Here is a 15,450-nt window from a genome sequence, read left to right as displayed (position 1 = left end):
CACGGATGTATGTATGCACTGCTGAGCTGGTACAGCTGGTACAGGGAGGGGCTTCCCCACCAGGGTTTGAGATGGTTCCAATCCCTAAACACACCACTAGATGTCACAATATCTTATACACTGCACCTTTGAAGCTACAGTAGCTTTATATAGCAGCCCTGCTTGTGGTTCAGTTGTCCCTGCACCACCCACTGATCACTGACTGATCACACCTGATCCAGGTAATCAGCAGTGGGTGGTGCAGGGATAGTTTAGTGTAGTTTAGACCTGGTTTGAGCACCACTGGCCTGTGTAGTTTAGGCTGACAGGCCTAATCTCTGGTGCCACCCTCTGGTGACATGTATAAAAGCTTAGAGGTTACAGATGTCGACCATGAACCACAAACGTGTTCAGTTGGACCCGAAAAAGTCTGAGCTGAGCTTGTTAATAAAAAGCTTCCAGCCAACAGGCACTTTTGTCTCTTTACCTTCACCAAGAAGATTCTGTCAGTTGTCATGAGTTCAGTGTTTTAGTTTTTCTGCCTGTTATGTACAGACAAAATTAAATAATTTACAGTAGCACAGAAATGATGGATTTGGGTAAAAATAATCAATAAACAGAAAGCATCACTTTGGTAAATGGCAGATAAAGAGCGTAATAAAGAATAAATGGGCAGCACCATGGTGAAATGGTGAGCGCGGCCACCTCACAGCTAGAAGGTTGCAGGTCACATCTACCCTTTCTGTGTGGAGTTTGCATGTTCTCCCCAGGCTTGTGTGGGCTTCTTTCACACGGGGACACGCACACAGATATGTACACACACACACGGGGACAAGCACACATGCACGGGGACTTACATATATGCACAGGGATTCACGCACATACACACATGGGGACACACAGACACACACACACACAAGGACACACACAGCAGTGCAGATCATTCATCTTCCTGTGAGACCTGTGACCAGTTTTCTCTGACCCAGAACTCTGCTTTAACCCAGGATCATCTAAGCTGTGGTTGTCTACACCAGCTCCATCAGGCCAACCAGCAGTCTCTGGAGTCCCTGCATGTACTGGAGGGGTACATTGTCCCCACTTCCATTTAAGAGCCCCAGCTAGCTGGATGCTGCATCAAGTCATTGAGCCACTGTTTCCTAGTGGCCACTCACGGTATTACAATGTAAATGTCCCCTAAAGCCCAAAATGCATCGTCCCCAAAGACAATAGCAAAATAGATTCTGTGAAATGATTGAAAGAGCACCTCAACCAACCAGATCAATTATGACTGTTTGCTTTTGTTTCCCCCAAATATAGAAAAGTGGCAAACAGAACCAAACCTAAGACCAAAACAAGGGCAACCAGACTCCAACAAACACATGGTTAACGAGCAGGCAGGGAAGCAAACAAGTCTGCAGCAACAAAAGTCTCTTTAGACCAAGAATAAGTAGGCTCACAGTCCATAGAGAGAGAGAGAGAGGACTAATCAGGACTAATGAGGGGGGTAAAAAGACCAAAAGGACTAAAGACGGTAAGTGGGGATGAGGTGTTACAAAATAAAAGCCAGGGACAGGAAGTAAGGCTAGAAAAAACAAAACCAAGAGTGAGACAATTGTTGCAAAGCTACTTGTTATAATGAATTATTGTTAATATCTTGTAAAAGTTTGCGTTAGGTGTGTATCCGGATGCTGCCGGAGTGAACTAAAAAGATGTGCTGCCACTTTTTTCCAGAAAGAATATTTTCATAATCTAATTAAAATTCTAATCCATTATTGTTGCCATTTAATGATCCAGTCAGCAGTGAAACGTGCACCAGAAAACCAACCAACCACAGCACAGGAAGTGCAGCAGTACCTTCATACAACTGATGTCACAATTAAGCCAATAAAAGGTTTTAACTACTGTTAAAATATTAAACTTTACAATTCAAAAAATTGTCTAATTAATGCAATTTTAGGAATTTTTGAAACTTATTATATGTTTGGTTTGTTGTTGGCTGCATAGAGGATTGTGGGATCAGTGAGGAAGCTTTCACAGAGCTGTAGGTCACTGTATCACCTTCATCTTCTTTCTCCACCTTCTTTCTTTACAATTACATGTAACTCTAATTGATGTAGTGTGTGATGATTCTGATGTCCTGACTGCAGCCAGATTGACTCTGTGACACCACATGTGATGGTGATAAATGTGACTCAACTTATGCACTTATGCATTTACATCTCTATGATTAACGTTCCTTGAACCGTATACATCTTTGTTAACACTCATTTTATTCACTCATCAAGTGTTAATAGTTTTCACTGAGTTACAGACATGTGCATAAAGTTGAGGCAGTTACACTGTCTTCACAATGTTGATGTAATTTTAAAATACTTTTTTAGATAATATTTCTATTATGCAGTTTTTTCTTTGCCATAAAATGACAAATGTTGTGTTCACTGCACAGATGAATCTTTAGTCTTTTCATGATGTCTGAGAATATTTTGGATTCATGCTAAATCTAAATTGTAGCCTGAGCTGCTGCCGTTTTTTACATTTTGCAGCTATTTCTATGTTTCCAGTACAAACAGCTTGTGAGAGAACAGGAAGTGAAGAGTTCATTCATGTCTGAGTTGCTGTGGTCTCTATGTGGGTTTTAGAGAGGGAACTACAAACCACAAACAGTTTTAATCACAGTTCCCTGCCAGATCCTTCCATATTCTTCCCTGTGCACGTTTGACTTTTTGGGTTATTGCTTTACTGTTGTCTGCATGTAAACCCTGTTTAATATCCTGAGTATTTTCCTCACGGGCCTGAGTGTGAGCACCCTTTAGTTATTGTCATCCCGTGTCTTTTTCTGTACGTGCGTATTCTTGGTTGGTTGAACACTCAGTCCTGGTTACGTCCTTATGTTCACTCTGTGTTACCTTATAGCTTTAGTCGAGCTTGTCTGGTTTTCTTTGGCGCGTGTTCATGTTTATCTCTTAGTTCTGTTGCTCTTGCTCATATTTAGCTCTTCCAGTTCCCTCAGCTCGGTCCCTGTTCGTCTTCCCTTGGTTTTGTTGCTTTGTTCATATTCTGCCGGCCTAAGTTCCTAATTTCATACGGAAAACTTGACCAGTAATTAATAATTGAATGCAAGTTTGTCTTTATGGGAGGCGCATGGCTGAAGAGACAATTAGGATTTGATGGTTGTGATGACTGGTAGGAGTTGGTCTGGGTCAGTGTCAGTCTGAGAACTGTGTTCTGTGTAAAGACTGTATAGTCTTAAGACCCAGTTTCTCCCAGTCATTATCATTGAGGTTGAGGTTGGAGTTTGAGTGAAGAGGATGCAGAGGACAGGGTTAGATGGAGGCACATGATTTGCTGTGGAGACACCTGAAAGGAAACAGCCCAAAGGAAAAGAAGAAGACTTTGCTTTATTCATAAAATATGTTGTATGGTAACATACCGCTTCACTTGTTATGTAAAACATAATCACGTTAACAGTTTAGTTGTATGGAACAGACAGGGTTGTTTGGACATATGCTTGTATTTTGTGTTTTTTGGTAAAACTGTTTTACTTTTGTTTGTTTCAAACCAGATTTTATAAAGGTGTGTTTCATGTTTAAATTCTCTTTCCAGCTTGGCCTGTGTGGATCATAGTTTTAGCAGCACTTTTATTAATAATATTAATAATAGTTGCTGTCCTCATCAGATGGAAGAAAACTAAAGGTGAGAAGGAATTAAAACAAACAGTTTTGATGAAAATTTTTGATGAAAAACTCTTTTTTCTTTTCAGACCCCAAAATATTAATTTATGAGAATGCGGTGAGTTCTGATTTTATCAATCTTTGCGTTTACATAAATGGACATAAGGACATAAATGTAATAACGCCACAAACATCAGCCTTCACAGTTAGCTTAACATTAGCTTAGCACAATTAGCTTAACAAGTTGTTTCTCTACACATCCATCACATTATATTTACTTACAAACAGTGTTTTGCAGCAAATATGTAGCTTGTGTTGGGTCCAGCTGACTAAATGTCATAAAACTGGTTTTGCCAGGTGCTGAAATTAAACCCTGCAGTGACTCAGTCAGAGACCAGTCAGAGGATGGTGAGCTTACACCCTGCACTACTACATTACAGTTACTGTAATGGTTATGTTTGTACTTTTCTCTCAGATGTTCCTGCAGTTTTTTTTCTTCAAATACAAATTATTGTTGTATAAATCCACATTTTCTGAGCAGTCACGATCTTATGTTTGTAGTCTGGGCCTGAAGATGCTGTTTGCTATGACCACATCAGCTACGCCAACAAAAGCAAGCGTAAAGCCTCGGTAAGATGACTGCTAGGTTACACAAGTCATGGTGATGAATCGAGAAAAGAAAATCATCAATTCCAACTCATTTGCTAAATTATTTTGTCAGGCTGTCAATCACTGATATTTGCTTTGGTTTTTATGGTAACTATGGTCTTTATTTCTGTGAGATTGTTGCTTTTCCAGCACAGCTGCACCACCTTCAGTGAGCTGGGGGAAACATTTTACGTGGTCTTTTTCAGCACAATCAGAACAGTCGGAACTCGAGTGTAAATGCAAGTACATGACGTGTTGTACTTTTTTCTTTCAGGGTCAGGAAGAAACTGTGAATGGACCTGGACCCTACAGAATACTGAATGTTTCCTCTTCATCAGACTTGACTGATCTCTCACACCCCTACGCTACCATCAACTTCCCAAATACAGAAGGTGTTTCTTATTGAATTTACACCATTGTACGACAGTTGCTTGATGTTTTTATTTATTTATTTTTTATTTTTTTTTTTTAGGATCAGAGAGATTAAATTGGACAAGTTATTATAGGCATGATGATGTTATTAATTTCTAGCTTTTTTAAAATTTAAAGGTAATATTCTTTGCTAACCTCTCAACCATTTAACTAAATGATATTTTCTGGTTATATCCAGAATTTCTGAAATCTACTGTGAAATATTACCTTGTTTAGTGAAGCAGCTTTCATTGAAATGCTGTTTTGTATATTAATGTTAAACTAAACTGAACGTCACCTGAGCTGCCGCATTTGTTTGTTTTTATGCAGACAAATCCTCACATCTGTTTGGTTCCTCTAAAGCCGAGGACACAACTAAGGACGGACAAAGACTGGGCAGTTTACACATAACGACCGTTTCCACCAACTATCAGATTTCTAGTCTCACACCTGACGAATGAGTGAACTGGGGGCAACACACTTCATGACTGGTTATGAATGACTCGATGTTCCAGACATAGGAAAACCCCAGTCTGACACCGATGCTCCGATACAAGCTTCAAACTCGAAGCACTGCTTCAAAGCTTGTCTTGGGGCGGAAAAAGACACGGGACCGATGACGTCCCCCAAGTGAATCACGTGACTGGTTCAAACCAGTCCATACAGTGCTTTGTCAGCAAGAAAAGAAACTATCCCAGTTCAAAAACAGTGGGAGAAAAAATAGTTTCTCAATAAAAATCTTTGAATTTCCATCCCACGTTCATAATTGCACCCTGCCCTAGTTACACAAGCACAGCGTACGATCCTAACACATCCTCTGTTTCCCCAAGCACGTCTTCTCCCAGCTACTAACCTGCACAGGTTTATAAAATCTACTGTCCAATCAATCAACCCTATAGTTACACTCATCACATATTAGAACATTGTTTTGCTGTCCCCTGTTTAACCACTAGATGTCACTGAAATCAAACTTTAAATGAACACATTTCCATTTTCCAGGCACTGGATGAAGTGGTTCAGTACTCGTTCACTTCATTTACACATCACTGAGTTTCAGAGAATCAGACAGTCAGATCAAACTCAAGGTACCAGGGATTTAGGTGGAGCAGGCAGAAAAAGGTTGATAACTTCAGGCGACACAGTCAGCTACAGGACCACCATGTACCACCATGTACCACCAAGACCAACATGGAAAGACTGAGACTGACTGAAAGCCTTTATTTCTTTACATGATCAGGTTTGATACAAATCAAATGTGTCAGCAAGCAGTGATCAACTTGTAATAACTATAATCACTTCAGTCCAACTGAATAAAGGTTTTAAAAACATTTGCCTTCACCAAGGAGGTTATGTCTGTGGTAACATCAATAATACTAATACAAATAATAGATACGAGTAATAGAATCTAATTCATTAAAAACAGAAATGGCAGAAATCAGGGTAAATGCATTAGAATAAAAGACAAAAATTAATCATACAAAACAAAATTTCCATTCCACTGTGTGGAGACACAGTATTAAAAGAACAGTACAGAAGCAATAAGCAAATTATTTTGAACAATGTACCATAGAATGAAACACACAACAAGAGCTCTGCCCATCGAGAAAGTGACAGTGACGTCACACTGTGGTTTTGTTTTTTGGACTCTGTGTTTTCACTGCTGCTGCCGTGGCAGCTCAGTAGAGCAGTGCTGCCTGTCCTCTGCCATCTCTTTTTCATCTCCACCAAATTTGAACAGCATAGATCACAAGATGGCGCCATTTTCCACAACAGTTACAGACCTTGGTTGCTTGGTCATCAATTATACTGAATTATTGTTAACATTGACATATTACTGCTAACAGCAACAATATGGCCACAAATATAAGATGTATTCAGTGAGAAACACCTTATTTCTTTGGTTTGTTGATGGCTGCATAGGTGACTGTGGGATCAGTGGAGACTCCACCAGAGGAAGAGGAAGCTTTCACAGTGCTGTAGGTCACTGTATCACCTTCATCATTATTACCTCGACTCTGAAAGAAAAAAAACCACGATAATTGATTTACAAACACATAAACTTGACATAACCTGAAAGAAGCTGTAAGTGTCCAGATGTGGCTAAGATTGAACAACTGCACTGTTTAGAATAGCTGCAGCTTTGATCTGCTGGTTACAGTAAGTTAGTCTGAAGCTGGAGCTCCTGTAAGATTGGGTTTCTTTTATGAACTTGATATGAGTCTCTGCTCTGACCTGCTTTGTTTGACTTCCTGTCTGGTTACTGAACCCCTCACCTGCTCACTGACCTCAAATCTGCCTGCTGATATCTGGATACCTCCACTAAAGATCTACTTAAGAAAGACATTAAGACTCACGTGTTTCCCTGTGTCCGTCTCTGCCACAGTGACCAGGCCTCCAGCCTTTGTTTAGCGACTAAACTGAATAAAAACTGAATATCTGCTGTGTCCCTGTGATCATCTATTCTACACACTCACCTGGTGTTTGTATCAAAGATTCTTTCGTCTTCTGTAACCTAAGCTGTTCTATTCATGATTCACCTTCTACTCGATCTGTCCAGTCGTCTTGTTGTTTTGCCCCAAGTACAAACTATTTCTTTAATAATTAACATCACTTTTATAATAATATAATAAGTAGATCGCTTACCTGGGCTTTACTTTTCTTTTTTTTGCTGTAGCTGATGGAGGCGTAGCAAACTCCATCTTCAGGATCAGTCTACACAGGGAAGACGACAACAGCTGCTCAGTAACATGTGGATTATCTTTCCTCCATAGCAACTTTGAAAATTCAAACTCTTTGGCACTTTTGAAAATGGATATTACGGGTTTTATATGATGTTCTTTTTTTTTTAAATTCAGTTTTTAAATGAATCCTCCACAACCAATCCATTGAGCCTCACTGCTGCAGACACTTAACTCTAAAGTCTACAGTGAGGAAGAAAAACTAGAAACAGTACTTTGATTTAAAAAACAAAAAAACAAAATCACAATTGTAAAATGCTTTAAATGTTTAAGTTTTAAAACTCACCACATTTTCATTCTTTGGTGTTTTCTTCCCTGAAAAGACACAAGAGAAGCCAGTTACCTTCCACACTGAACATGTATAGAGGCAAATGGGGCCATGTGTTGTTATTATGTGTTATTATCTGTCAGCTGAAATGGCATCAATATTTTTTATTATTATTATTATTATTATTTTTATTCCATAAAAAACATGTTTGTAAACAAAAACTTGATACATTGTTTTTCTTAAAGGCTCCTGTACTTTTTGCATCGTCTGAAAAATGTCCTAGAGGACAAATAAAGTCCTAGTTACTAGTGATGTTTACTCACATTAGTTTAACTTAAGTAAATGTTTAATTTTATTTGTACCTAAGTACAATATAACCACAGTAACACTACTTGTACTTAAGTGAAATAATGTAGTACTTTATTCACTTCTGGGCCCTGGACGTTTTTGAGCCCTATTAGCTTTTAATGCACTCAGTCAGCTCCTCTCCTGTGTCAGGCCTTCAACACTGAATATCAAGCAGCATCATTATGTACATACCAGCCCCCGTTAAATATTATCTTGGCTTTAATCATGTTCGTGAGAAAGAACCTGATTATCAATTTAGCTTTATCAGGTGATGTTCATCTTTGCAGGAGTATTTTTGATGCCTCTACATCACAGTGTGTCATATCCTCATCGCCTAAATACGTGGTGCAGGAAAATTATTAGTCAGAAATTTCCCAAAAACCAATATGTTGTCAATTTCCACAACCTCACGAGAACATAATCCTGACAAAACAATATCTGTACCCTTGCAAAAAAGGTGAAAAAATATCAATTTGAAACTATAAAAAAAAAAAATAAGTGAATGTATTTTGGTATTTTTGTTTACATGTAAAAACAATTTAAGTTACATTTGAATTGAAACACTAATATTAAACTAATATTCTTTTAGTTTGGTTGTGTTATTTATTTATAGTTTCAACATGAGTTTTCAGTTTCAAATTGTCATTTTTCCATGTTCTGTTTTTATAAACTGATCAAACACGTGGCTCATAGAAAAACCTGGTTTCAGCTCTTTCTCACCTTTAGTTTTCTTCCATACAACAACAGTTATTAGGAGCACTGCCAAACTCACAGTAACAATAACGATCCACAGAAGCCAAACTGGAAAGAGAATTTATAAAAAGTTAAACTCGATCTGTGAGCAAAGACAGGGTTCACACAAGCAGGTCGACAGTTCAAAAATATCATATACGTCAAGAAAACAATCAGAGCAAATTCAGTCCAGCAAATGTCCAAAACAAATTCACTTTTCACTTCTTTTATGGGTTAAGCAGAAAGTTTTTAAGCAATATTCTGAGCAGTGATGTAAAATGGTGGATGGACGGTTAAATACTGCATTAATCCAAAGCACTTTACAATGTTGCTTCTCATTCACTCACACACGGATGGAGATGGCTGCCGTGCACGGTGCTCACGTGACCCACTGGGAGCAACTTGTGCTTCAGTGTTTTGCCAACTCATTTAAAAAAAATCTGACTTCCCCAAACTCACTGGAGACACAGAGAGAGATTCAGTTTATACCTTGATTGGTTTTGGAATCACTGATGTTCGTCTGTGATGAGTTGGTTGGTGTCAGATTGTTTGCCATCATTGTTGTTGATTCCATTGTACTTGATTTTCTTGTTGTTGCTGCATCTTCACCTGAACAAATACGACATCAACAGGTGCAACAAAGTGCACAGTGAGACTCCATGTTTCCTTTATTAAACGCTATAAAATATAATCAGATATTAAACATTAAGTTCTTAAAATAAACAAATGTGTGTAATAAAAGTTCAAAAACAGACACTGTTCCACATGGTGACGTCTTTTCTTTCTGACCTTTCTATTTTTAACAAAGGTGGCACTATGTGCTGATTCCTTGGATTTCAGTCAGTGAACTGTGTATGTGCAACATTTAAGGAGGAATTACAGACTCTGAAGAACGTGGACAATAATTACAGGGGTCGTGGTTTTCAAAATGAAGAAATATGTCATCCAGTGGAGCTTTGTGTCCGACTGATGTGTTTTTAATGGAGAAACAATGAAGCTCTGTGGCATCAACATGGATGAAAATCCAGGCTGCAGACTGACAACTAACCAAACATGAGAAGAGAACATTCACTTTTGACTTAAACGTCTTTATGATGATTGTGGACAACATGAATATTTTACAAATTGAATGCATCAAGTATCCAGACATAGTTTCCATGGCAGGATTACAGAGGAAGCCAAAGTACAACTGTTTGGGAAGAACACAGTAGATATGATGTAAAAAGAGAACTGTGTACTAACATAGAAACATCATTCCAACAGTGAAGGACGGTGGACGGAGCCTCATGATTAGTAGCTGCTTTGCTGCCTCTGGGTCTGGACAGCTGACTATGGTGGAGGGAAAATGAATTCCCAAGTTTATCAAGGCGTCCTACAGGATAGAAGCTGCTTGATGCAGCATGTCAATGATGCTACATGTTAAAGTAAATCTACTGTGGTTTCTGAGACACCAGAATCCACCTTTTGGAGTGGCCCCATCAACCCAACAGAGATGCTGTGACCTCAACAGAAGCAGTCAGAGATGTGAGAAGAAGAGGAAGAGGAAAACCTGGGACCACTGATGTACATACTGTAAACAAGGCAGTGTTGGCTTTTCCTTTCTCTTTCACTGACAGACCGAGGCTGATTACACAGGTCGGAAACAAACTAACAAGGTACCAACTTAGATTTCTATCTTCATCTTCCTACATTAGCTTGTGAAATGATTTCTCTCTGATCTGTGCTTCATGAAATGTATGAATGTGGAAATGCATTGTGTCACCCACCAACAGGAAGGTGACAGAAGGAGACAGAAGAAAACCTGACAGTGAGCAGGTTAGTGTCACAGACGAAGTTACTGTGGTATCTCACTCAGAGTTTAACTCACCTCCTGAAAAAACACCAATGTCTCCACCCACATCCAAGTGTCAGAGTGACATTTACAGTTTAGATGTCAGAAGACAAGAAAGACAAATTTTCATTCACTACCTTCTGCTTTTGTTGGGTTTCTCTTGTTTGTTGTGGTTTTTTTATTTGTCACTGTGACTGTAGTTTCAGTAATTGTTGATTTCGATGTTGTTATTGCATCTTCACCTGAAAGTGGATAAAAGTAAAATATGGAAAGTGATACAATCTGCAGCAAACCATTTACAACAAGTGATGTAACACTGAAACTTCAAATCCATCAAATTACATTAGATTAAATTAACATTACAATAATATTTATTGTAATGATGAAGTCTGATTTGAAAACATCAGGATGTAAATACTCACTGGTAACAACAGACACATCAACCACAGAGTCTGAACCTTGTTGTTGTCCTGATTCGTTGAACAGTCTGCAGGTGTAACGTCCAACATCTTCATCTGTGACCTTCTTTATAACCAGAGAACAGTTCTCTATAACACTCAGTCTGTGTGATTTAGAGTTGGATTCTGTTTTAATCTTTTCATGTTCAAACAGTGAAACTGCTGCTGTGTTTCCTGAATCACTGAATAACCAGGTAGTTCTGTCACATTTCTCCTGATCATCTCTCATATTTTCACAAGGTAAAATGGCATCATCTCCTTTTCTGACAGTGACAGAGGAATAATATGATCCAGTTGATGCTGTTGAGACAAAGAGAGAAATGATCAGAAGAATAAACATGAACATTATATTAATAACCTGAGGTTCATTTAGATAAAACTGAAGTTGTGTGTTTCATCAACTAAACTAACAGATACAAACAAATCTGTTTTCTCATTTAACATAAAACTCTATTCAGTCTTTTTCTGTGACTCATATTCTCTTTATCTCCTCACCTGTGAACTAAAGCATCACTATCACTAACATGTTAACCTGATCTCAACCATCATTTCTCTTTGTCTCACATCATGAATCTCTTGTTGTCTCTCTCTCAGTGAACAAAGTCTGTGAAGTTCTTTCTTTTCAGAGGTGAATAAAGCCTGTAGTTCCAGCGAGGAGCCACTTCCTCATAATGATTTCACACTATTTCTCCTCTCTGCTAATTTATTGATTGTATTCACTTGTTATTTGTACTAATGACACATTTTGCTGTCTTCATTCTCATGTTTTCATGAATGAAACCTCTTTCCACAGTGATAATAAAAGAACACAGGATTCACGGTGATGTTTGAAAGGACACATGAACAAACAGACATTGTCCTTGTATGAGACCTGCTGGTCGTATGTCTGAAAATAGTTTTCTAAGAAACGAGGGGGAAGTGTTCTGTGACAATGTGACACCAACAGCAGAGCTCTGCAGCTTTTAGCTCCAAACAGTGACCAAATCAACACCTGTGGTTAACACACTGATGGGAGTCTGACTGAACCGTCCTTCACTTCCTGATCATCGAGCTCCACATTAGCACTGGTGAACATGTACGTAGCTGCAGGTCTGTTCATGTGGTTTCTGTGGTTGTGTAGCATGTTTTTTAATAAACACTTAAACACGTAGAGGCTGTGCACACTGCAGAAATGAGGCCTTGGTTCTTTCTATCCACTTTGAACATTTCTGAATGTAGCCTGCTGCTTTTTGCTGCCAACTTCAACAAAACCGTTTGATCTGAAAACATTAGGATGTAAATACTCACTGGAAACGACAGATAGATGAACAAAAGAGTCTTGTTGTTGTTGTTCTGGTTTAGTCTGTCTGCAGGTGTAACGACCAGCATCTTCATCTGTGACCTTCTTTATAACCAAAGAACAGTTCTCTGTAAGACTCAGTCTGCGTGATTTAGAGTTGGATCCTGTTTTAATCTTCCCAAGTTCAAACAGTGTCACTGCATTGAAGAACCAGGTAGTTCTGTCACATTTGTCATGATCATCTCTCACATTATCACAAGGTAAAGTGACATCGTCTCCATCTCTGACAACAATAAAGGAGGAAAACTCTCCACTTACTGCTGTTGATAAAATAGAGAGAAAAGTCCAAAATAATGTAAATATAAAACTATGATAATGTTATGATGTTAATATTGTTACAATAGAAGTTTGTGTCTCATCTTTAGTCAACTACATTGTTCCAGTTACAAACCAAATGATATCATCTCAGCAGAAGGAAGAATTCTTAATGAAGTGCTCTTGGTTATATTTATACATTTTTTCAATGATTGTGGTAAAATTCTTACCTGTAAACTGCAGCATCAGCAACAGAAATAAAGACTTTTGAATTTGTCTGAATCCAACCATCATGTTTCTCTGTGTCTCCTCTTTGTTGAGCTATTGTTCTCAACTGACAAAGTCTGTGAAGTCTTTTTTCTTTTGAAAGGCAAAAACACCCTTTACTTCCTGAAAGCTGACCACTGACAGATCACTTCCTCTTCCTGACCTCAGCTTGTTCTTTCTCTCCACTTTTAAATTAAATTAAATTCAAAACTAATATCATTTATGATATTAGTTGAATATCTGTCAAATCAGTGAAAACATTTTAAACATTATAACTTTTATGTTTGATGCATTTCACTGCCTCATTCTCAGCGAAGAGAGAACACTACAAACTGTCCTAATTAGAAATAGAAGAGAGGAACTGAAGGTGTGAAGATGAGATAGATGTTTGAATTACTGCAGCTTTTAACTCTTGATGTTCGTGGTTTAACATGTTCACTGCCTGTAAACGGAAAAAAATCAAGTTGACATGTTACAGGTCTGAGACCTTATTAGTTCCTCTTTGTACCTCTGATGTAATTTTTTCCATAGATTGAGGGTTTTTCTTAAGAATGTGACACCAGCAGCAGAACTCTGCACATTTTAGCCACAAACAATGATAAAATAAACAGAAGTGGTTTTAACACATCAGTGTCTTTAGCTTCCTGGAGCATCAAGTCCCCACGATGTCACACAAGCAGCAGCAGGTCTGTTCATGCATAGCAGCTCCCCCATCGGTGTGTGTGTGTGTGTGTGTGTGGTTGTGAGTGTGAATAAGAAGCAGTGTAAAGTGCTTTGAGTGCCAATAGGTAGACAAGTGCTATACAAGTGCAGACCATATACCATTTACTCCTCCTCCTGATACAGCCCACAATAGCAGTGTTGTCTGCGAACTGCATGTGGCAGGACTCCAGTTGTGCTGGAAGTCCAACGTCTACAGGATGACGAGGACTGGAGAAAGCACAGTCCCCTGCTGTGCTCCACTATTGCTGACCACAGTGTCAGACCTGCAGTCCCCCAGTCTCACATACTGACGTCTGCCAGTCAGGTAGTGTGTCATCCATCCCACCAGGTGTGGGCCCACTCCCATCTATGTCCGTTTAACTCTGGGGAGCAGAGGCTGGATGGTCAAGGGCATGTTAGACCTGTGGCCTCATGTGTTGTAGCAGGACCTGCTCCATGTTCTTCGTTATGTGTGACATCAGAGTAACCAGCCTGTGGTCATTCAGCTCTCCAGGACGTGGTTTCTTCAGGACTGGGATGATGCAGGATTCTTTCCATTACCGAGGGGACCCTGTCCTGTTCCAGTATCAGATTGAAGATGTGCTGTAGGTGGTCTTCTAGCTCCTATGGGCCGCCTTTGCTGGGAGTTGGTACCTGTGGGGGGAGAGAGAGAGAGAGAAAGGGGAGTGGGGGGTGCAGTTGAGGATGGTCAAACCTGTTAAAGAAGTTGTTTAACTTGTTCATTCTCTCCACACTTCCTTCATGCTGCTATTCTGCAACTTCTGCTCCAGCTTCCTCCTGTACTGCTCCTTCACCTCCCAGAACTGGACCCTGAGTTCCCTCTTCACATGCTTAAGCTCCTGTTTGTCACCATCCTTGAAGGCCCTCTTCTTCTGGTTCAGAAGACCCTGGATGTCCCTGGTGATCCAGTGCTTGTTGTTAGCATAGAAGCCTACAGTTCTTACCAGAACATGCAGAAGTAGGTTAAGTCAGTGGTGCAGTCAACCACCTTTTCAGTGTTCCCACTGTGCAACCCCTGAGTCTGTAGCTTTGAAGCAGTCTCTCAGAGCTTGTTTCCCTTAGAGACCACTTCCTGAATAAGTTTGTGGTTGTTGGTAGCCTCCTCACTCTCAGTTTGTAGTGAAGCTGAAGCAGAAAAGGTTGTGGTCTCCTTTCCCCAGTGCAGGCAGTGTTGTATGCATCCTTTACATTTGCAAACAGTAAATTAATTATCCTGTTTTCCATGGTGTTACAGTCCACATACTGGGAGAAAGCTGGTAGCAACCTTACAGCCCAGAGTTCAATGCACCTGCAGCAGCTGGAGATTTTGATGCTCACTTACCCACGATTACACCACCTGGTGTTCAAGTATTTTATTGAATATTGAACATATTTGTCTCATCAAAGCTGCTTGTTATACAAACACCTTTAAATATTGTATCATCTACAGACTGACACAGTGACAGACCTCTGAAAAATAACTTTTGTTAAAGACTAAGAGAAATATGGACTGATGAGATACACTACAGCCAAAGACACCCAGCAGTTCTCCATCTTCCACCTGAATCAAATGCTTTGGAGCAGTTTGTCATTTACAGCCCAGTTGTCTCAAAGTGGTTCAGTGCTTCATAAAACTTCAATTTCACCATCACTAGGTAAAGTTCAGAGTCCAAGTTTACAGATACAGTCAGAATTTCAGAGAATCAGACATTCAGATTAAACTCACAGTACCAGGGGTTTAGGCAGAGCAGGCAGGTCAGCAGATGGAATAAGGTCACTATGTTCAGGCAACACAGTGAGAAA

At 39.4% G+C, this 15,450-nt stretch overlaps 1 protein-coding gene and 1 long non-coding RNA gene across 2 annotated transcripts; one reads left to right on the top strand and one right to left on the bottom strand.

The window, feature by feature from the left end:
• Window positions 1–3,800: 3,800 nt before the first annotated feature.
• LOC137102046 (uncharacterized) lies at window positions 3,801–4,694 on the top strand. Its single transcript, XR_010911171.1, has 3 exons — window positions 3,801–4,058; window positions 4,212–4,280; window positions 4,573–4,694. It is a non-coding gene; the product is annotated as an uncharacterized lncRNA (long non-coding RNA).
• Window positions 4,695–5,930: 1,236 nt separating this feature from the next.
• LOC137102343 (leucine-rich repeat-containing protein 4-like) lies at window positions 5,931–13,010 on the bottom strand. Its single transcript, XM_067481777.1, has 9 exons — window positions 12,909–13,010; window positions 12,372–12,683; window positions 11,049–11,384; window positions 10,764–10,868; window positions 9,285–9,404; window positions 8,784–8,864; window positions 7,734–7,762; window positions 7,353–7,421; window positions 5,931–6,724 (listed from the first exon to the last, which is right to left on the bottom strand). Exons 1-9 carry the CDS (start codon window positions 12,970–12,972, stop codon window positions 6,599–6,601), a joined length of 1,242 nt encoding a protein of 413 aa, XP_067337878.1. The 5' UTR covers window positions 12,973–13,010; the 3' UTR covers window positions 5,931–6,598.
• Between the last annotated feature and the right edge of the window lie 2,440 nt (window positions 13,011–15,450).

This window comes from Channa argus, chromosome 17, assembly GCF_033026475.1.
Source record: "Channa argus isolate prfri chromosome 17, Channa argus male v1.0, whole genome shotgun sequence".
Taxonomy (NCBI): domain Eukaryota; kingdom Metazoa; phylum Chordata; class Actinopteri; order Anabantiformes; family Channidae; genus Channa; species Channa argus.
This window is presented reverse-complemented; position numbering and strand designations above follow the sequence as displayed.